General features: G+C 45.1%; 1 protein-coding gene across 4 annotated transcripts in view; it reads right to left on the reverse strand.

The window, feature by feature from the left end:
• Positions 1–22,054, reverse strand: part of ccdc102a (coiled-coil domain containing 102A) — a 76,322-nt gene extending 54,268 nt beyond the window's left edge. For all 4 annotated transcript variants that reach the window (XM_086106204.1, XM_086106202.1, XM_086106205.1 and 1 more), the window contains exons 1-3: positions 21,917–22,054; positions 7,804–8,259; positions 2,569–2,958 (exon numbers count right to left, since the gene is read on the reverse strand). In XM_086106204.1, the coding sequence (XP_085962330.1) occupies positions 2,569–2,958; positions 7,804–8,091 (678 nt within the window). In that variant the 5' untranslated portion in view covers positions 8,092–8,259; positions 21,917–22,054. The remainder of the gene's footprint in view (positions 1–2,568; positions 2,959–7,803; positions 8,260–21,916) is intronic.

A 22,054-nucleotide genomic window follows, 5' to 3' on the forward strand; every position in this document is an offset into this window, starting at 1 on the left:
GGCAGCTGTTGCGTGCCCCTTTGAAACACACAACTCACCTCTTGAATCAACTCATTCTGCTGTGCTATACTGGATTCGGTGGCTCCTTTAAAAACCATGCGGTCAAAACCTAGACCCAAGTCTTCAAGTCAAGTCAGCTTTTATTGTCAAATATGCTCTATGTGTAACATACAGCACAGATGAAATTACTTTCCTCTCTCAACCACAGTGCAACCATGAAGTGCATTGAATACACACAGCTAAAAGTTACTTAAAATTACATAATGCATAAATATATAAATATGTTAAACAAAAATAAACAAAACAAATAGCAACAACAGACAACTAAGGGCACTTGTGATTATTGCGGGGAGTGACTTGTTTTAAGTGCAATAGTCTTGGTTTAACGGCAGAACTCACGCAGCAAAACAGGAGTGCAGCTCTTATCAAATCTGGAAAGACGACTGGCATAACAACCAGACCCCACTTAAAAAGGCCAAAAGAGAACATTGATCAAACCTAATTCAAGCTAAACTCACGCCAAAACCCCCGTACTATTTAAAACTATTGATACTGTACTTAAACCGCCTCGCCTATTTGCTCCGACTCTTCACCCAAATGCAACAGATTCCTTCAGTTTTTCATTGATAAGGTGCCACAGCTACCACATTTGACCCCTCTGTACATGTTCCACGTTCAGCTGTGTTAAATTCTTTTGAAGCTGTATCCTTGACGTTTTTAGGGGATGTGGTTTGCCAGGCTAAGCCATCTGGCTCCAATTGTGACCCTGTTCCTCCGCATTTCTTTAAGGTTCTCCGGAGTATCGTTTTTTAGGCACAGTTAACACACCGGTCTTTCCTCGTCTCCCACTGTAGTCATAGAAAGCGAGCGCTGCATTCATTTCGTCATATTTCCATGTTTTAGCTTTCAGGTGACTTTCTTTTGTCTCATTATCTTTGTCTCTCTCTGCCTTTCTTTTCATCTTGTCACTTGAGGGTTTGTTTTCCAAAACTTCATATCGCCTGCAAAACAACAAAACAAAAAAATACACCGTAGAGCTAATACTCTCTGCACACTCTCTGAGGGCTCCACTGCCAACTGCTGTTGTGGATGTGCAATTACACTTTATTATTCGATTCTCTTCAGCAAAAAAGCATGTTTTTTGCTGAAGAGAATCGAATCAGCAAAAAAGCATGTTTTTTGCTGAAGAAAAGCATTTATATCATGATTCGCAGGTTTCAATGCTATTTTGCACAGAATAAAGCGGCAGAATAAAGAATTAAAGCCTCGAAGAATGCGTCTTTATTTCAAGTAACGCAGAACATTACACTTTCTCCTGCAGTAGGAGTGGACGTTGACCAGCTTTTCCTTGAAATGTTGCTGCGCCACGGTCGTCCTTGTCCGGATGGATACAGTACATGGTGCCGTTTCATAAAACGAAATAACCAAGAACCATGGCTTAGTTGATCGGGAATTATCTTGGTTACCATGGTCGTCCACGTAACTCATGGCTTGCAGTTTAAACTTTGCATCATAAGCTCTCTTCGTAGGTGTCATTTTCGGGATGCATGTACTTCATATGATATACACTGACATACACTTACTGGGGTTGTGCCTTTAGCGTCCTCTTTAATGCCCACCCTTGCCACGTTAACATTCGCGTGCTGTTTTCAGTTTCATCCGCCTTTGCTCTATGTAACAAGGTGTCGTCGCAACATCAGTCAGTCAAGCAGAAGTCACACAACAGTATTCACAACTCATAGACAAGACGCTGAGCATTATTAGACGCCCCGTCCATTTTGGGGAAAAGGTAAGACTTTTAAGTGTGTCCTATGGTTGTGAAAATACGGTACCTTTGTTTTCACTGCATTGGCTGTTGAGTTTGTCATACAATCTGTGCACTCGCGCGGGTCCAGTTCAACTTTCCAGCTTCTTTGGACTTGTTTTGCCATGTTTTAGCTAACCCAGCTCGGCAGTGCTGGTATTTTGGTCATTCCTTGTCATCAATTATAAGTTGCAGTGGTTGTCTTCATCCTCTGAAAATGCTTAGACGAGTCGATACATCTCTGTATGTCCACCTTTGCGTTCACTTTTGATCCATTCTTAAATGTTGCAACTAATGAGGATAGCACAGCTCGTAAAGTGGACACTAGCAATGAGCAAATAGCTTAAGGAGGCTGTCAATGCAACAACTGCACACCCTCAAGTTCAACCAATTAATCAGCGTTCTTCAAGACAGCCCACACCCTTAAAATGTGATTTTTCCTGGGGTCTGAAAGCCCCAAATGTAAGAAATTGCAAAGACAACAAGCCATTCAGTACATGAATCATTTTTCTTCAATGATTATGTTTTTATGATCGTGAGAAGCCACAATCAAAATCACAATTACATTTCGATTGATTGCCCAGCCCTAATATTGAGTGGCAATATCGGAGTTGATGCCAATTAATCTTAGGTCTCATGAGGTAAACTGAAGTCTTTTATGACAAGAAGTGTGAATATTAGAAATCAAAGTGATAATACATGTAATAATAGCACTGGTTTAAAATATAAGAAAGAAAATCTTAAAATACAAAGCGCAATCTCACCTTTTGTTGACCTGTTTTTTGTGCGTTCATGTCCCTCACCGGTTCAGGCTCTGGAGACGCAGGATTCTCCTCATCTAACTTGTCTAGGTTGTAATCAGTATGAACTTGCGTTGAAGATGACCACGATGTAGGGCAAGAGGGTGCAATGGATGGACAGGAAGAGGTAGAAAAAGCAGGGGCGTGGTGTGCAGGGGAGGAGGCAGAACTTATGACTCGAAGAGGAGCTGTCAAATCACTGTGAAGCGGTACTCCATCCTTTCGTAGCATCTCATTCTCTGATACAAGTTCCTGACGCTCCCGTCTAACACTGGTCAGCTCCTTGGTCAGAGTATCCAGCTTCTGTCTCAGTTGGCGGACCTCATCACGTGCACGATTACGCTCTACACGAACCTGGGACAAAACAGTTCTCAAATCAATTTAAAATCTCTGCATGCTCACACGTATTTTTGTCATTCCAATTTGATATGTGTATGACAAAGACATCAAGACCATGAAATAATCAATTGAATCCAAATACAAGAGAAGACCCAAGTAATAGGTTACAGGAACGTGAATATAACTATTTCCCCTTTTCTAAAATCTCACCCCCCCCCCCCCCATTTTAACCCATTCACTGTCAATGATTTTCAAGCATTTCGACATTTTCAGGACCTACAGGATATTGTGTTCACTGATAAATCTCCTAAATGAAAGAACATACTCTCTCACCAGGAAAAAAGAAGCTTCATTCTGCCTCTTTTTATTCTTTTATAATCACAGACACAGTGTTAGCTGTTTTTACATTTTACTTTTGGAGACTAGTTTCTAGCTAAGTTAGGTTAGTTTCCGACACACCAATCCTTGGACACCGGCGGAGTACCATGGCTATTCGTCTGCTCGAAGTGCCTTGGTCTACCAGGTGATTAAAACAAAGTATGGTTTCGTGCTCCATCAATTCCTTCTGATCTCATTTCTCTGCTCGAGGGACGTTTTCGTCAGATAAGGGGAGTCACAATAAATGTGGCGTCAGATCGTATGGTTTGTTGCCGACCCACTAGCCTGTTTAGCATTAGCCCCAAGTGGCTTGCATCGCTTGAACCTGTTAAGAAACATAGCAGTCCCATTCCACTGGCTCCTGCATTTTTAGTTAAAGGTGATTCCATCACGCCGAACATTAAGCTTAAAAATCCAGCCACAGTAATGTATATTCCTGTGGCTAGGGTACCCAGCATTAAATCTAGTCTTATGGATCTCTCATGCAATAGGTCAAGACACCAGTGAAAGGCTGACAAGGTGAGCTGCACAGATATACAGTAAATATTCCCATCCCCGGAATTCTATGAAAAGGAATATCCTTCACCCGTAATAAAAACCTATGCATTAACATTTTGACTACGATATTACATGTTACTGGAACTTACGTAAGCGGAAATTCCACTTCAATTTGCTTGGCTCTCGACGAAGGCGGACGCTTTTGCTTTCTGCTCCTGTCCCCCACCCTTCCCTGCTCGCCACTCAGCCCATGTGCTGTCTTTTGTCTAACTTTCCTAGTATTTTCATCCTAAAAACAAACATGGAACTGGTTGGCTGGTCTCTCGATGCCATCGACAACATTTTCTCGACGAGAAGAGCAGGCAGTGGGGAGCCTACTTGCCCCTTGGGGACTTCTGCTGCTGGGTACACCCTAGATCCCTGGAGGAGGTGGAGAATGGTGTGCCTGTCAACACTGTCCGTTGAGGATGTGGAAGACATCTACATTATCGGCCTTCTGATAACAGGTATGCTGCTGTTTGGCGCTAGCAGTTTCCTGATCTATCGAAAATTCAACCGACGGGAGCGACTCTATTGGAAGAGGCTGCCGGTCTAAGGATGGCAAAGTGCGGATGTCCAACACTCAGACTTAGACTGTGCTCAACCGCAAAACTGATGCGGCTTTGGAACGGCACTGCAAGATGGGCAACAACTTGGTGAAACTGGAATTCGTGCTCAAATATTGAAAGAAATCGCGGATTTGGCTGATCGACGCCATTTAAGAGACACAAGCCACGGACTTCAAGGCTGTCTGGAATTCTTGGACTGCCTGCTACCAAAACAACATCTGCTATCTCAACCTTCCCCTGATGAAAGTACGCATGGAAGCTAGTGCCCGACCATCACCCCCTGCTTCTCGGCCATAGTCTGATAAGCCAGGACCGTCTCCATGAGATTACCTTGACGTAGCAGCTAGGCCTGTCACTCACACACAACCAGACGATCACACGCGCATACACTCCCTTGTATCATCGCCTTCATTGTTCATGTCTTGTGAACTGTTGTAATTGTCATATGCTTGTGCAGGAGTTTTTTTGCCTAACTCAAACTATCCTCAAAACAAGTATAGTTCGAGTGTGTTTTTTTTCCTCCCCCTCTCCTTCCCTTGTGGTTTCTTCCGACTTTCGGGGTTGAGTGAACGCCGGCGCGTCTGGCTGCCGCTGCTCAACCCGTACTGTGTTTTATAGTTTTTGATTGTAAAGTGTCCTTGGGTGTCTTGAAAGGCGCTTATAAATAAAATGTATTATTATTATTATTATTACTAGCCGTAATCCGGATGGAGGCGTAATGCCGCGGGAGCTTAAATACACGCAACGCCCACCCGATGCGACGGAAAGACACAACGGGAGACACGTTTTCACTTCGCGTTTTTCGATCATCCGATTCGAAACGACGACGTGTATGTGAGTTTTTATTGGCATGCGTTTTACTGTAATTGTGAATGATTTTAACTTTATTTACTTACGTCCTGTAGAACGCGGCACTCGCTTAAAAGCAGCACCCACTCGACACGACAGAAGAAACGTGTTCGCTTCGGCGTTTTCATTCATCAGATTCGAAACGATGACGTGTAAGTGACTTTTTATTGGCGTGCGTTTTACTGTAATTGCGAAAGATTTTAACTTTATTCACTTAAGTCGTGTAGATCATGGCATCGAAACGTAGAAGAACTGTAATGACTGTAGCGGAGCGAGTGAAATGCATTCGTTTGAGCGAGGCTGGACACAAAGTAAAAAGCATCCAGGAGACACTTGGAGTCGGAAAGACGCAAATCTACGAAACTTTAAAAAACAAGGCATTGATTCAACTCCTGATGACAAGCCACCATCCAGCAAGGTAGCAATGCAAATGGCAACAAAAATCCTTCAGTATGCACAAGAATCACCAGACATCGGTGATCAACGGGACAGTTACTGGCAACTAGCAAGAAAACTGTATGACACGCAGGCAAACATCGTCATAAACCAAAGAATGCATCCAACAAAACAATCCAAAATAGACACTTTTTTTTTCCCAAGACAGAAAAATATAAACATTAAAATACTGTACGTATTTTACTGTTGTGATTTTTTTTGGATACACCTGTATTGCCGTTTTTGTTATATAAACAGTTTTTGGACAGTATATTTTTGTATTTTATTGATTGTGTTGTTACACGTGCATTTTGTCAACATACTTGCAGGTTCATAAAGGACATGTACCATGCTCATTTCCCAAATGAGGAATTTCTGTTATCAGGACAGATTGGACAGCGCAAACACAGTCCGTACTAGAGAATGTTTACTGTAATTATACATGTCAGCTCCAACGACACTCGGATGAGGCAATCAGAAATTAGAAATAAAATATCTTGGATTTGTTCTCTTGGCAGAAAGATGAGTCGGCATCGGATAAATGTCTCTGGCCCCTTGGCTGTGAGAGGCAATGATGAGAAGTGTAGATGATTTTTCTCCATTAACTTCCATGATAGTCCTCATTAGAGCAGGACGGGTTTCAAGTGATTAGTTGATTAGCAAGCCTGTAAGAACAGAGTGGAGTCTGAAAGGCAAGAGCTAACTAGCACGATGGTAGACTCTGACAACACACAATTGCTTTCATGTAGATTAGAGTGTTACTGATGTTGCTGCGGGCCTTAATTACGTTACCTTTATGAAGTCATATAGGCCTGATGTCTTCCAGTATATAAGGTCGGATTACTGAGTGACATGTCAGCAGTGATGGTACGATGACACACTACACAAACTGTGTCGGCACTGTATTGATACTGTGTTGGTCACCCAATAGTGACCCCTGTAGTTATTAAAATCAAAAGAAATTCCTTGTTTGTGTAAATGCTAAACTGAGTTGGTATGTAAAATATAGCAAATTTGAGTTACAATTTTTAACTTCCTGGAAAAATTTTGTTCACTGTTAAATCATGAAATCAAACAAAAAAAGGATTAGTTTATGATTTTTTATTGAGGAACAAAAGTTTTAGGAGTGTTTTTGCTTCAAGGTGATTTCTCCCCTTAGACACCAGCTCCCCAGTCTTAGAAAATACTCTTTCACATGGTACAGATGACGATGGTGAGCAGAGAGTTTTAACAACTGCACCAATTTGCCGGTCAAGTTTAAAATCAAGAATCAAGTGTTCAACGTGCACGGATGAACAGGTATAAGAACATGATGATAGTTTGGAGTAGTTGATATTTAATAGTTGGACAAATACTTAGTTTTGAAATCAGTCTCAGTCAAAACAATTAGTTTTTTCCATAATCATGGAGCCCTACTCTCTACTATATTGTGTTTATTTTATTTACAGTTCAGATTCGATTTGTGTCGCCTTACCCCTTTCAGTGTGCATCTTACCCCTTTCAGAAAAAAATAATCATGATACAGTAATCCCTCATTTATCGCAGTTAATGGGGACCAAAACCACCCGCGCTAAACGAAAATACGCGAAGTAGCGACCAACCCCCCCATATAGGTACATGTACATAATATTTATAAGGCCAAATTTAATGGTATACATGCATGTAGAAGTAAATTTTGAAGTAATTAACATGACTTATGCTATATACTAATAGATTTAAACATGTATAAGTTAGGTTAGTTTATGAATAACAAAATACAGTAAGCATATAATTTTTATTTTTATTTTTTTTTAAGTCCGCAAAAAGTCCATAAACGGTCCGCGAAAAGCTGCAAAAGTCAACAAAACAACAGCGAGTCACATAGAGCAACACATACAGTACTGTACTACATGTATATGGGAATTTTTTTATTATTTTTTTTTATGAATGTTTGAAAAAAATCCGCGATGAACAGAAGCCGCGATAAACAAACCGCGAAATAGCGAGGGATCACTGTAGTCAAGATAAATAAACAGATTTAATTTAGAAATGTTTAGGTCAATCTAGAATCCTGACTAGAAAATGCATGTTGATGAAATTGTCAAAAATGTACCTTGCTCCATTTTTCTCTCCAGTTTGCAGTGCAGTCTGACCACCACCGCATGGTTTTCTCCATCTGAGCTGCTCTGGCTCGGGCTTCGTCTAGCTCACGGAGCCTCAGCTCTTCTCTGCTCTCCCAATCTGCCCCAGCTGCCTCACCAATGATGCCCAATGCTCCCAGGCCCAGGCCTCCGAGCACAGGTGAAAGTAGCAGTGGAGAACTGGAGCTTGGGGTTTCTGCATTCGGACTTGGGGTCTGGGCAACACTTTCGGGGGAATGAATTCCCCTGTCTGAATCCATACCTGGGCTGCACAATAGACCACCTACTGCTCTCCTGCTTCCCTCAGACAGATGTGAAGAATGGTCACAATCAGTCTTTAAGAGGACAGGAAGTAGGTATAGAGGGCTTGTATTTCATTGTGAAGTACATCATCAGGAAGTCATCATCCTCCTCAGTCACTCATAAACCTAAACACACAAAAACAACAAGTTAGGAGGGACATAATGAGATGGCTGGCTTCTAATGCAACATACATTAGGTTAAGTATTTCTAAAATATGTACATAATACATTGAAAAAGTGAGGGAACGACATTAAACCATTTAGGCTGGTGACCTGAGCCATGTTAGGGTGGCCCTGCTAGAACTCGTGTCGGTACTCTGAAGGTCAGACTGGCTCGGGGGCCTGCGTCTTTTGATGACTGGAAGTTAGCAGAATGACAGTGAAGATTGTGATTGGTCCGTTTTGCAGGCTTGGCTGCTACACTCACATTGCAGCCAGTAATTAAGTACACACACACTCAAAATCAGGAGTTCCCAAATAGTCAATTGCAGTTGACTTAATTGTTTTTGTAGAATTTATTCTTGGTATTATTAATAGGTCCCAAACAGCAACCACTGCAAGGTCCCTATTGTTTTTGTTGCAATTCTGATCTTTTTTTTCCTCCCTTTTCTGAAATGAATCATATTTTTCGGGACCTAAAAAGACAGGAAAACCCATCAGTCCTGGCAAAAATGTTGGTATTTTAAAGATGGCATAATGGATGAAAACAAAGTGGCTCTGAAACACCACCTAGGACATGTCCCTGTGCTCTAGACTGTCATTTACTGTCCTCCTAAACACAATTAGAACTTTTTCAATGACTTTTCAATTTTTTTTGCCAAAAAGAGGCTCAAATTTGATCATATTCTCATCATGGGTAATTTTAATATTAATATATGTTGTCCTGAAAAACCACAAGCAAATGACTGTGATAAATTAATTGTTTTTTTAGTTATCATACATTTGCATATTTATGATGAATTGATTATGCTTGCAATGAAGAATGCTTATGCTTGTAATGATAAATTGATCTTGCCTGTAATGAAGAACACTTCTGCTTTTAATAATGCTCACATGTATAATAAAGAATGCTTAGTGCACTGTGTGACAGTTGACGGACGCAACCACTTTTCCGAGACGCTGGTTGGAAAGGTATAAGTATTAAGACAAAATAAGAGCAAGGTCAGACGTGGATGGAGCTGTCAACTCCAGCTGCAACCAACTTACTGAGGGGTTTTTGTAATGATTGCACACATGGATGTAATTTTCACTCACATACACACACAGTCAAACAAGTTCAATGTGTCTTCAACAACTCTCATCCTTTAGGTTGGACACACTCATGTATTTGATTCCCAATGAGAAATAAATGAGAGGCCGAGCGGGAAGATACTTGCGTGACGTGCAGAGAACTGAAACCTAACGCTTCTCCTCGTTCAACCATCGAGAGATTTGGTACCAAAATCCATTGTCTCCTTTCCTCATTGGGTCTTTATTATGAATGTCTAATTGATAACTCTGACAGACTGTTTAAGAATTATTTACTCTTAATTTTGTACAATATGTGACCGGCCCGACACATGAACAAGGACATATTTTAGGCCATGTTCTTGCTTATGGACTTGGTGTCAAACTTGGAAGCCTTGGACAATTGGGTCTTTTGTCATGTTTTGCGAGGTGGTAGTTGGATGACCCCAAAAAGCAGGGAGGCAGGGAGGAGCAGGGTGGCTGACCAAAATGTATTTAACAAAAATGGAAACAGGAAAACACTGGAGAAAAACTAACTCAATAACTGACTCAAATAAAGTCCAGCAAAATCACAAGAAACCAAAGCAGCAAAAACCTAAGACAGAAAACAAAACATGACACGTGCACACAGCAACAAAGAAACAGCAACAATGACCTGACAGCGAGTGGTGGTGCCAGGAGTCCTTTTAAACAAAGAAACTAATGACACAATGACCAACAGGTGTGCAGCTGCAGGCAGAGCCCTACAGTGCCACCCGTTGGTCACAAACAGAACCATGACATATGCGTTGCTTTCTTCAGCAATGACTCTTTCAAGTACCACATTTGCCCCCTCGGTACATTTTCTGTGTTCAGCTGTGTTAAGTTCTTTTGGACTGTTAAAACTTGTGCTGTAAAACCGCCGCATTTTTTACCCTCCTCCCTGCTGTTCGGTTCTCTGATGCCCTGAAGAACCTTTTCGTGCCCTCTTCAAACACAGAGGAACTCACCTCTTGGTTCAATTTATCCTGCCGTGGCTAAACTGGATTTGGTGGCTCCATTAAAAACTGTGCTGTCAAAACCTAGACCTGAGCCTTGTTTTAACAACAGAACTTGCGCAGCGAAGCAGAAGTGCCCTAAAGCCGAACGTAACAAGATGCAGGTCTCTTGTCTAATATGGAAAGACTGCTGGCGTAACTAGCAGATCAAGGTGAAAGAGGCCAAAAGAGAACATTTATCAAAACTAATTCAGGCTAACCGTCAAAGTCCATGTGTACTATTCAAAACTATTGCTTTTGTACTTAAATCCCATCAGCCTATTTGCTCAAACTCTTCGACCGAAATGAACAGATTCCTTCAGTTTTTCATTGATAGGTTTTCTTCAGCAATGACTCTTTCAAATACCACGTTTGCCCCTTCGATCCATTTTCTGTGTTCAGCTGTGTTAAGTTCTTTTGAAGCTGTGTATTTGACATTTTTAGAGGATGTGGTTTGTTGGACCAAGCGATCTGGCTCCCCTTGTGACTCTGTTCCTCCGCATTTCTTTAAGGATGTTATCCAGAGTATTGGTACATTGGTCTTGTTCATTATCAACAGCAGTCTGTCTTTTGGTATAGCGCTCCAACAGTTTAAGCATGCTGTGACGAAACACTTGCTCAAGAAATCTGGCCTTGTTCAAGATGCACTGCCAAATCAAATTTTAGGCCCATTTTCTAGCTGCCTTTCATTTAAGAAATCTGGGAAAAGTGGTGGACATGCATTTAAAATCTTTTTGGATGAACATAACATCTCAGAGGTCTTCCAGTCAGGTTTCAAGATGATGCATCTATAACGAGTTTTTAATAACATCCTCTTGGCAAATAGAGTGGGTCTGATTTTATTGGAGTTGACTACAGCATTTAATACCATGGATCACAGTATCTGTTGGCTCGCAACACCTGGTGGGCATTGGTGGAAATGCCCTTGACTGGTTTCTGTCCTATTTAGCTAACAGAGACTTTTGTGTTAGCCTGGGTTGCTCTGAGTCACGAACTGCCCCACTGTCGTGTGGTGTTCCATAGGGTTCATGAAAGACATGAAAGAAACATGGTATTTCCTTCCATTGCTATGCAGAAGACTGTCAGATATATGTCTCGCTGAGCAAAAAAGACGCTTTCTCATTGAAACTACGTTTATCCTGCCTGGAGGAAATCAAGACCTGGATGACCTACAGACTTGGGGCCCCTGGCTCCTTATCTTAAACAGTCTGAAACTTGGGTCTTAAACTGGATTGTGATTTTAAATTGGACTGGGAAATTGGTGCTGTTGTTAAATCCAGCTTCTTTCATCTTAGGCAGCTGGCTAAAGTAAAACCTCTCCTTTCTCATGAGCATTTTGAAACAGTAATTCATGCCTTCATCACATCCCGGCTGGATAACTGTAATGCACTTTACTTTGGAGTCAGCCAATTCTCCATTAAACGTCTCCAGTGGTTCTGGACCAACTGGACTACGAGAATTGGACTGCGCAACCTTCTTCACAAAATATGAAGAACTCCTACCTCTTTTTTTTTTTTTTTCCAAGATGGCGCCCGAGTAGGCAGCCTTTGGCAAGTGCGCTTCAAGAGCCTTGCTTTTTTGTTCTTTTTTGGTGTTTTTGTCTTTTGTTTTGTCACATGTTGTTTGTTGTTTCATCGTGTGGACCTGATATGGACTGTTTTCAGCACTTTTTGGCCACGACATTCGTCAAAGGAGAAGTATCTGTGCTTGGTGGTTGCGCCTTCTCGGCAGCACGCCTGTACCAGCACAGATTTTGATTGGGAGGAATGTTGGCGCCATTGACTGTCGGTGCTGGACAGACCTGGGGCGCTTGTGTTTTTTTGCGCCTGTAATGGGCAGCATTTTTCACAACCCCGTTTTGTTCAGTGGCTATGTCTGCGCTGTTGCACAGTCGGCGTTGGTGCGGCTGGATGGATGGCTGCTGAAGTTGAGGATGAGGATGAGGAGAGAGGAGCGTTGGCGCAGAGCGCCGATGCGTATTTGGAACTGAGAGTCGCCGCTTGGAATTGAAATGGATTTCCATGGGACAGGAGAAGTGAACCAATCTCTCTTTTCGTCAATGGATGCTACAGCTTCTTGTTGACTTTGAAACTTAGCTTGTAGCCGACGTGTGCACATTTTGAGTATGACGTCTCTGATCCACTGGTTAAAGGACACTTTGATTCTCTCCTCTTTCATCTCAAACTGCTTCAAACAACAAAGCATGTGACGGAAAAGTGGTTAGGACTGCACGACTGTCCGTGTTTTATGTTATGTGTTGTGTTTATTATTTTACTTTATGTTAACTGTTTTGTTAAGCGCTTTGTTACAGCTGCCGCTGTTGTCCATCCATCCATCCATCCATCTTCTACCGCTTATCCGGGGCCGGGTCGCGGGGGCAACAGCTTTAGCAGGGAAGCCCAGACTTCCCTCTCCCTAGCTACTTCTTCCAGCTCTCCCCGGGGGATCCCGAGGCGTTCCCAGGCCAGCTGGGTGACATAGTCTCTCCAGCGTGTCCTGGGTCTTCCTCGGGGTCTCCTCCCGTTGGGACATGCCCGAAACACCTAACCAGGGAGGCGTTCCGGAGGCATCCGAATCAGATGCCCAATCCACCTCATCTGGCTCCTCTCGATGTGGAGGAGAAGCGGCTCGACTCTGAGCCCCTCCCGGATGACCGAGCTTCTCACCTTATCTCTAAGGGAGAGCCCGGACACCCTGCGGAGAAAACTCATTTCGGCCGCTTGTATCCGGGATCTCGTTCTTTCGGTCACGACCCATAGCTCGTGACCATAGATGAGGGTTGGAACGTAGATCGACCGGTAAATTGAGAGCTTCGCCCTTTGGCTCAGCTCCTTCTTCACCACGACAGACCGATACAACGTCCGCATCACAGCAGACGCTGCACCGATCCGCCTGTCGATCTCTCGCTCCCTCCTGCTCTCACTTGTGAACAAGACCCCAAGATACTTGAACTCCTCCACTTGGGGCAAGATCTCCCCCCCCGACCCGGAGGGGGCACTCCACCCTTTTCCGACTGAGGACCATGGTTTCAGATTTGGAGGTGCTGATTTTCATCCCAACCGCTTCACACTCAGCTGCGAAACGCTCCAGTGAGAGTTGGAGAGCCCTGTTTGAAGGAGCCAACAGCACCACATCATCTGCAAAAAGCAGAGATGCAATACTGAGGCCACCAAAACGGACCCCCTCAACGCTTCCGCTGCGCCTAGAAATTCTGTCCATAAAGGTTATGAACAGAATCGGCGACAAAGGGCAGCCTTGGCGGAGTCCTACCCTCACTGGAAACGATTCCGACTTACTGCCGGCAATGCGAACCAAACTCTGACATCCGTGGTATAGTGACCGAACAGCCCGTATCAGGGGGTTAGGTACCCCATACCCACGAAGCACCCCCCACAGAACTCCCCGAGGGACATGGTCAAACGCCTTCTCCAAGTCCACAAAACACATGTAGACTGGTTGGGCGAATTCCCACATACCCTCGAGGACCCTGCTAAGGGTGTAGAGTTGGTCCACTGTTCCACGGCCGGGACGAAAACCACACTGCTCCTCCTCAAGGCTCGACTTCCTGACGGACCCTCCTCTCCAGCACCCCTGAATAGACCTTACCAGGGAGGCTGAGGAGTGTGATCCCTCTGTAGTTGGAACACACCCTCCGGTCCCCCTTTTTAAAAAGAGGGACCACCACCCCGGTCTGCCAATCCAGAGGCACTCTCCCCGATGACCATGCGATGTTGCAGAGGTGTGTCAACCAGGACAGCCCCACAACATCCAGAGCCTTGAGGAACTCCGGGCGGATCTCATCCACCCCTGGGGCCTTGCCACCGAGGAGCTTTTTAACCACATCGGTGACTTCAACCACAGAGCCCACCTCAGGGTCCTCAGACTCTGCTTCCTCCAAGGAAGATGTGTTGGTGGAGTTGAGGAGGTCTTCGAAGTACTCTGCCCACCGGTTCACAACGTCCCGAGTCGAAGTCAGCAGTGCCCCATCCCCACTGTACACAGTGTTAGTGGTGCACTGCTTCCTCCTCCTGAGACGTCGGATGGTGGACCAGAATTTCCTCGAAGCCGTCCGGAAGTCGGCTTCCATGGCCTCGCCGAACTCTTCCCACGCTCTGATTTTTGCCTCGGCGACCACCGAAGCCGTGTTCCGCTTGGCCAGTCGATACCCGTCAGCTGCCTCTGGGGTCCGACAGGCCATAAAGGCTCGATAGGACTCCTTCTTCAGCTTGACGGCATCCCTTACTGCTGGTGTCCACCAGCGAGTACGAGGGTTGCCGCCACGACAGGCACCAACCACCTTACGGCCACAACTCAGAATGGCCGCCTCAACAATCGAGGCACGGAACATGGTCCACTCTGACTCAATGTTTCCCGTCTCTCCCGGAACATGGGAAAAGCTCTGTCGGAGGTGGGAGTTGAAACTCCTTCTGACAGGGGATTCCGCCAGACGCTCCCAACAAACCCTCACAATACGTTTGGGTCTGCCAGGACGGACCGGCATCTTCCCCCACCATCGGAGCCTACTCACCACCAGCTGGTGATCAGTTGACAGCTCCGCCCCTCTCTTCACCCGAGTGTCCAAAACATGCGGCCGCAAATCCGATGATACAACCACAAGGTCGATCATCGAACTACGGCCTAGGGTGTCCTGGTGCCAAGTGCACATATGGACACCCTTATGTTTGAACAAGGTGTTTGTTATGGACAGTCCGTGACGAGCACAGAAGCCCAATAACAAAACACCGCTCGAGTTCTGATCGGGGGGGCCGTTCCTCCCAATGACGCCCCTCCAGGTCTCACTGTCATTGCCCACGTGAGCATTGAAGTCCCCCAGTAGAACAAGGGAGTCCCCAGCAGGAGTACTCTCCAGCACACCCTCCAAGGACTCCAAAAAGGGTGGGTATGCTGAGCTGCTGTTTGGTGCATATGCACAAACAACAGTCAGGACCCGTCCCCCCACCCGAAGGCGGAGGGAGGCAACCCTCTCGTCTACCGGTGTGAACCCCAATGTACAGGCACTGAGCCGGGGGGCAATGAGCATGCCCACACCTGCTCTGCGCCTCTCACCGTGAGCAACTCCAGAGTGGAAGAGAGTCCAACCCCTCTCGAGAGAACTAGTACCAGAACCCAGGCTGTGTGTGGAGGCAAGTCCGACTATATCCAGTCGCAACTTCTCTGCCTCACACACCAGCTCGGGCTCCTTCCCTGCCAGAGAGGTGACATTCCATGTCCCAAGAGCTAGCCTCTGCAGCCGAGGATCGGACCGCCAGGGTCCCCGCCTTTGGCTGCCGCCCAGCTCGCATTGCACCCGACCCCTTTGACCCCTCCCACGGGTGGTGAGACCATGAGAAGGGGGACCCACGTTGCCTCTTCGGGCTGAGCCCGGCCAGGCCCCATGGGTGTAGGCCCGGCCACCAGGCGCTCGCCAACGAGCCCCACCTCCAGGCCTGGCTCCAGAGGGGGGCCCCGGTGACCCGCGTCCGGGCAAGGGAAACTGAGTGCCATCGATTTTCTTTATCATAAGGGGCTTTGTGAGCCGTGCTTTGTCTGGTCCCTCACCTAGGACCTGTTTGCCATGGGTGACCCTGCCAGGGGCATAAAGCCCCAGACAACCTAGCTCCTAGGATCATTGGGACACACAAACCCCTCCACCACGGTAAGGTGACGGCTCACGGAGAGGTGCCGCTGTTGTGAAAGCGCTATATAAATCAGCATGTATTGTATTGTACTGTATAAATTCGAGAGCGGGTGATTCCGTCCAGCTCGCTGACATTTGGTGATGACTCGCCACTTTTGGCTCAGGTGCCCACTTCACTCTGGGCCGCCCACAAATATGACATTGGTCTCATCAAAGACTGACCACTTGTTCAGATCATTCTCCCTCGTTTTCTGTGGTGTACCTTTCCAACGCATTCTTCTCTGCTCCGGTTCACCCGGACTCTCAGTTCTGGTTCGCTTTCAACTTTTATTGCAAAGGTTACACTCGGACCCTGCTTTGTCAAGGGTCGACCTGTATTCCCACCCTCTTTTGTGAAGCTCTTGCCCACAGCCTTTCTTCTCTCGAACTGTGCCCAGGTTCTGTTCTTCTTCAATACGTTGTCAACTTTTTTAATGTGGACCCCTCTCCGGGGCAGTGTGAGACAGACATTCTTTGTCTCCTCATACTGGCACCCTCCCAAACATGACTGTCAAGAAGTGCTCCTCTCTGTGAGGACGCTCTAATTTCATACTCCATAAATCTGTCACAGTCTTTCTCTTCCATTTGGCAAAAAGTCTCCGCCATCAAAAAAAGACATCATTGACGGAAGTGCTGAGGTATCCTTCTCGGCTACACCACAGGGCGACACGGGCCATACACCTGATGTCTGACCAAACCACTGTCACTGCCAATCATCCAACCCAGATGAACCCTGGCGACTACCAACCCGATAAGTGTGATTTTACGCACAACTACCTGTCTCCTTACTCTCTTAGCCATGATAATCGTGTTCCCCATCCAAACCATCTCCTCGGTTGGCCCCACAGCGAAAAAACTTACCCGGTCTTTTTCATAACGTTTTCCAAATCCTTGTCCCTCTGTCACATCAACACACAGCCTGATGCATTGCCTATTTAACCTCGCACATTGGACAACTCCTCTGTCCTGTGTGTACTTCACGCCCTAACAAAGAACCATGAAGATAAAATGGCTGGAAATGCCTAGCATCCCCGTCCCACCTCTTAATGATGACTGTTTTCAAACCATTTTAAAGTGAGCAGTAGCGGTATTTGAAGAACAACTTTAAGTGTGCAATTGTACAGAAAGTCCTTGAGCGCTTTAAAGTGTCTAGAGCTGTGGAATATAGATCAGTGACAATTGTTCTAAAATGTACAGAGCTGGAGCTACAATGACTATTGTGGTAATACTGTTTCACAGCGGTGTGCAAAATTGCAAAGAGCCACTATAGATTTGGGATCCTGTTTAGGGAGTTTATGGCTAGAGGGAAGAAGCAAGCTGTGAATATCTGCTGGATTTGGTGTGAATGGATCGGGTGTGCTTGCCTACACACACACACACACACACACACGCACGCACGCACGCACGAAGCCTCACTACAACCCATATGAACTCAAACCTTTCTCACAGCATACTGATACATTTTGAACCCAAAATAAACAATGGCATATATAAAGAGGGCAGGGATTAGAGTGGCTGGTGATGAAAAAATCTGAAAATCAGCTGGAGGTCTGGGGGCCGCAGGCAATGCCCCGGATGGGAGCCCAGGGGGCAAAGCCCCCGGAAGCTAATGGGTTTTATTAAAGCCCTAAAATCATTAATTTTATCAACAAAATTTAACATTTTTTGTTGAAATACCATTCCCTATTTGCTTACAAAATTGGGTTAGCATTTTATACTAAACATGCTAAAGTTGAAGTATATTCAATGTACACACTACTTGAAACTTTCACAGAAAAAAATCCCAAGATTGTTCACTATTCTTTCAAGTGAAAATTTGACATACCTGTAGGCCTTTGTGCAATTTTGCTTATGCATTCCTGGTGAGCACCAACATGTAACTTCAAATTTGCTGCTCAAAATCAAAACTAAAAAAGGAAAACATGGTCATACCAGAGATTGGGAGGCAACCCCCAATGAATGCAGATGATGAGATTGGGAGGCCAGCCCCAATGAATGAAATGCTGAGCGAGGCAGCAACTGACCTGACGAGAATGAAAGCTGGGCAACCTAGAAACCGATTACAACGGCTATGTGAAGTACCACCTGAAAGTCTCATGGAAAGTGTGAATTCAGCACTGAGGGCGATCCCTACCGTAACGATCACGGAAACCAATGAGCTGATATACGCTTCAGCATCAGTGATCCTAGAGATGCTTGGCTTTAAGACGGAAAAGACGGTTGGAGGCTAAGATCAAGGCGGCTCGGAAAGATGTGAATCAATTGACGGAGGCCCAGAGAGGTGTGATGAAAAGGCCGATACCTGAGAGGTACATCCAGATGACCATACCTGAAGCCCTCGAAACTGCCAAACAAAGGCTCCAAGCCTTGTCCAGCCGCCTAAAGCGGTACACGAAAGAGAATGAGGCCAGACGAATAAACAGGCTGTTCGCAACACAACCTGCGAAAGTGTACGCTGAGTGGCAGGGTACTAACAACAGAGCTGACCCACCAAGACTGGAAACTGAAAAGTACTGGAAAGGCATATGGGAGAAGGAGGTTGCACATAACAGCAGTGCACAATGGCTGGTGACCCTGAGAGAGGAGCACAGCAACCTCCCTGAACAGAACCCAGTTACCATAACAGTGGCAGACATACAGGAAAGAGTCTCAGATATGAAGAACTGGACAGCACCAGGCCCGGACATGGTCCACACCTACTGGCTAAAGAAACTCACAACACTCCATGAGCGCCTAGCAGCACAAATGAACCAGCTGCTGAGGGATGGGACTCACCCAGGATGGCTAACCGAAGGGCGAACGATCCTGATCATGAAGGATCCCTCAAAGGGTGCAGTCCCATCCGACTATCGGCCAATAACTTGTCTCTCCACAACATGGAAGCTCATGTCAGGCATCATTGCGGCTAAGATAAGTGGACACATGGATCAATACATGAGCAAAGCACAGAAGGGCATTGGCAGAGATACCAGAGGAGCCAAACATCAGCTCCTGGTTGACAGAACAGTCACACAAGACTGCAGGTCCCGACATACCAACCTGTGCACAGCCTGGATTGATTACAAGAAAGCCTCGACTAGATGCCACATACATGGATCACTGAATGCTTGGAGTTGTATTGGGTGAACAGGACCCTAAGAGCCTTCGTTGAAAACTTGATGAGGATGTGGAAAACCACACTTGAAGCCAATGGCAAGCCACTTACCCACGTGTCCATCAAATGTGGCATATACCAAGGTGATGCACTCTCCCCACTGCTGTTCTGCATAGGACTGAACCCCCTAAGCCAAGTAATCGCCAAGACAGGCTATGGATACCGCCTCAGAAATGGAGCTACGATCAGTCACCTCCTCTACATGGATGACATAAACCTGTGTGCTAAGAGCGAAAGGGACATAGACTCCCTGATCCACAGTGGTTGCAACAGATCCCGGGAACAACATCCGACATCTCAGTCCAGAAAAGCGCAGTGCTGGGAACAGCAAGGAGACTGCGCAGAATCCTCAAGCTTCCTGGCCTCTGGTAGAGGACCAGAGCGCAATGGGGGACAGACACCACCCAAGGGGTGAGATGAGGATTTTATAAAATTAAAAAATTAAATTTTGCCTGGGGCCCTTCACCATGGAACCTGCGTTGTACCTCATCAATCTCAAGTTGTGACAGCAATTGCCGTTTGTGTTGGAACACTGAGCTACTAGTTGTTTCGTGGTCAACCGTGACTGTGGGTTTCGAAGTAACCATTCAGCCCACATTCTCTGAATGTAACCCCTCTGACTAGGGTTGCTTGAGTAGTAGCATTCCAACAGAGCCATGTTATCGAATCTCACCTTTGTTCCAGTAGCCCATTTTTCATCAAGGTGCTCTGGTTCCCCAGCACCTGACGCAGACCTTGTTTGGCTGGGCGACGTCATTCGCTTTATTGTCTCTCATCATTGTATGAGTTAGGCATTCGCGTGAAGGGTCTTGCCCAAGAAAGGTGTTATGTGATAATTTTTGCCCCAAGCGGGATTTCGAACCCCCGTCTCCCGTATGCCAAACCGGTGCCTTACCAAGTGAGCCGGATAGCTCACCAAGTGAGCCGGATATATATATCTATACGTACATATACATGTATATATATATATACAGTATGTCTGTATAAAACTATTTTAAAAGTGATTTCAACAAAATGGCAGTATAATAAGCCTCTGAATGTATTTTTTAAAATAATTTTGTGATTATACTCACCATTAATGTGAATGGTTTTCCATTCCTCACGATTGCTAAAAATCCAGCAAAACTATCGGAATGAAAGTCTTGCCGGGTCCATATGCAAAGTTAGTGCTGGCTAGCTTGCACACTGCTCAGTAGCTTGCGCGCTTCCTTTCGGCTGTCTCTCGCACAGTGTTTTCATGCGAACGTAGCATGGAGCGTGTCAAAGTGCCGCTCTGCATTCGACCGTTTCATCGATGGTATTTTCAAAATACCATCGATGAATTTCATCAGGCCAAGGACCGGCTCGAGGAACACATCTCTGGTATTTTGTCATTGCAAATGAGACACACCGCAGAACCCGTTCTCTCCACAAAGGCGAATCCTTTGGTCCATTCGTCCTGAAGTCTACCAAACTCGTCATCTTTTTTTCTTTTCGCCATCTTATTCGCTAAGGATTAGCTGTGAGCTAATGGCCGAGCGGGTTGATTCAAAAGGGGGTGTATACCTGTTTCCACAGCAACGGCAACGTTGGCCAGTATCATCCAATCAAAATGGCTCCTGGAGCCAAATGCAGCCCGAATGAGGAAATGAGCGGTGAAAAATCAATCGATGGATGCATTAATCAACAAGCGAGATTTTTTTTTTATCTGCGAGCCAGATGCAATCATCAAAAGAGCCATATATGGCTCGCAAGCCATAGGTTCCCAACCCCTGATCTAAGGAATCATCAGCCTCTGGACTTTTATCAAGAACCTTTAGACTTTGTTTTCTCAGGCTTTTCCAAACTTTTGTCTATATGGTTTTATTTTCTCAGATTTTACTGTTTTGGGATTTGACCTCTTTTTTTTTTGTTCGTTTTTTGCATGCTTTGTCTTACTTTGAGATTTTGGCTAAACGGAAGATGCTTTATAAATATAATGTATTATTGTTGTTGTTATTATTGTTATTATAACTGCATTTGGAATATAGTAGTTGGAGGCCTCCCTTTGCCACCTACAACAGCAATCAGAATGAGACAATTATTTTTGACTGACTTTCAGTGAATGTTTTTGTCAGTTGACTGTGTTGGTCGTTAAAATGGCTCCTACTTTGACATTTCTGATGAAAATTTGAGATGATAGAGGCCCCTCTTTCCCATCTACTACAGCAATCAGAATGAGAAGTGTTTTAACTGATTTTTGGTGAATACTGTTGTCAATGTATAACTATTATTGTTACATAAACGCCTCCTATTTTCTCCATATTGAGAGATATACATTTCAGCTGTAAAAAGTAGTAATGTGCCATTTCCAGCAACTACTGCATTCAATATGGGGGGGGGGGGGGGGGACTTATTTGATCCACGGTGATTTGTCCAACATGTCACCGTAGAACGTGCAATTTGTGGACGGATAACTTTTGCTCCTTGGTACGACTTACATCTTCCAAATAGCAAAAGCAGTCAATCTGTGTCAACAAATGATCACCGCGAAAAGACACTCCTGGAGCTGCCTTCATTGCATCAGCAAAATCTCGACCTATTCTTTTCACAACCTATAGAGCAAGTGTACTTCGACAAAAAAATGATGGTAGTTTCGCAGAATACTTTAGTCATTTGACACCAATGATTCTGGAAGCAATGGACTCATGCAAACTATCATCAACGATGAGGATAAATAGCGCTACGTACCAAACAATCTTTATTCTTGAGGTGTGTATTGGATTCCGGTGAAAGAACTGGGATTTCCTCTTTACAGTTGCCAAAGACTTGGTCCGGTGATCATTTTCCTTCAACAATTTTTTTCCACTGTCGGTGGAAAACGTCGTC

The sequence above is a fragment of the Hippocampus guttulatus genome, chromosome 3, assembly GCF_054856545.1.
Source record: "Hippocampus guttulatus isolate MCC_2025c chromosome 3, RoL_Hgut_1.0, whole genome shotgun sequence".
Classification (NCBI taxonomy): domain Eukaryota; kingdom Metazoa; phylum Chordata; class Actinopteri; order Syngnathiformes; family Syngnathidae; genus Hippocampus; species Hippocampus guttulatus.